Here is a 506-nt window from a genome sequence, read left to right as displayed (position 1 = left end):
GTCGCCGCCGCCGCCGGAGGACGTCAATGATGTTCAAGTACCGGATCCGCATGTTCTTCAACGAGCTGAAGCTGCTGGTGTTGATGCGGCGGGGCCGCCCGGAGCCCGAGCCCGGAGCCGGGGGCAGCCGGGGGGCGCTGGGAAGCGGCGGCTGCGGATGGCCCCCCTTCGCCGACTGCTCGGCCCGGCAGGACGATGAGGCCGAGTATTACGGCGGGGGAGGCGCCGAGACCCGGCCCCGGAGTTTGGCCCTGGAAGAGAAGGAGCCCCGGCCTCAGCCCCCCGGGCAGCAGGCAGGCCAGCAGCCCGGAGCCGTCGGGGCTGGAGGAGCGTTGGACTCGGTGTCGCTCACCAGCAGCTTGGACAGTGGCATGAGGACGCCGCAGTGCCGGATTTGCTTCCAGGGACCCGAGCAGGTCAGTGGGCACAGGGGCCCCCGGCAGGGGCCGGAGAAGGGAGAGGTCAAGGCAGGCTGGGGGGGGGGGGGGGGGGGCCCGAGGGAAGGG

At 72.7% G+C, this 506-nt stretch overlaps 1 protein-coding gene across 1 annotated transcript in view; it reads left to right on the top strand.

The window, feature by feature from the left end:
* The first annotated feature begins 29 nt into the window (after window positions 1-29).
* The window catches only part of MARCH9 (membrane associated ring-CH-type finger 9), a 47,135-nt gene continuing 46,658 nt past the window's right edge, over window positions 30-506 (top strand). The window contains exon 1 of the mRNA XM_015422206.1: window positions 30-416. Coding sequence (XP_015277692.1) covers window positions 30-416 — 387 coding nt within the window. The remainder of the gene's footprint in view (window positions 417-506) is intronic.

This window comes from Gekko japonicus, unplaced genomic scaffold, assembly GCF_001447785.1.
Source record: "Gekko japonicus isolate JY-2015 unplaced genomic scaffold, Gekko_japonicus_V1.1 scaffold459, whole genome shotgun sequence".
NCBI classification, from domain to species: domain Eukaryota; kingdom Metazoa; phylum Chordata; class Lepidosauria; order Squamata; family Gekkonidae; genus Gekko; species Gekko japonicus.
The sequence above is the reverse complement of the archived record's forward strand: the minus strand, read 5'-3'. Positions and strand labels throughout refer to the sequence as shown.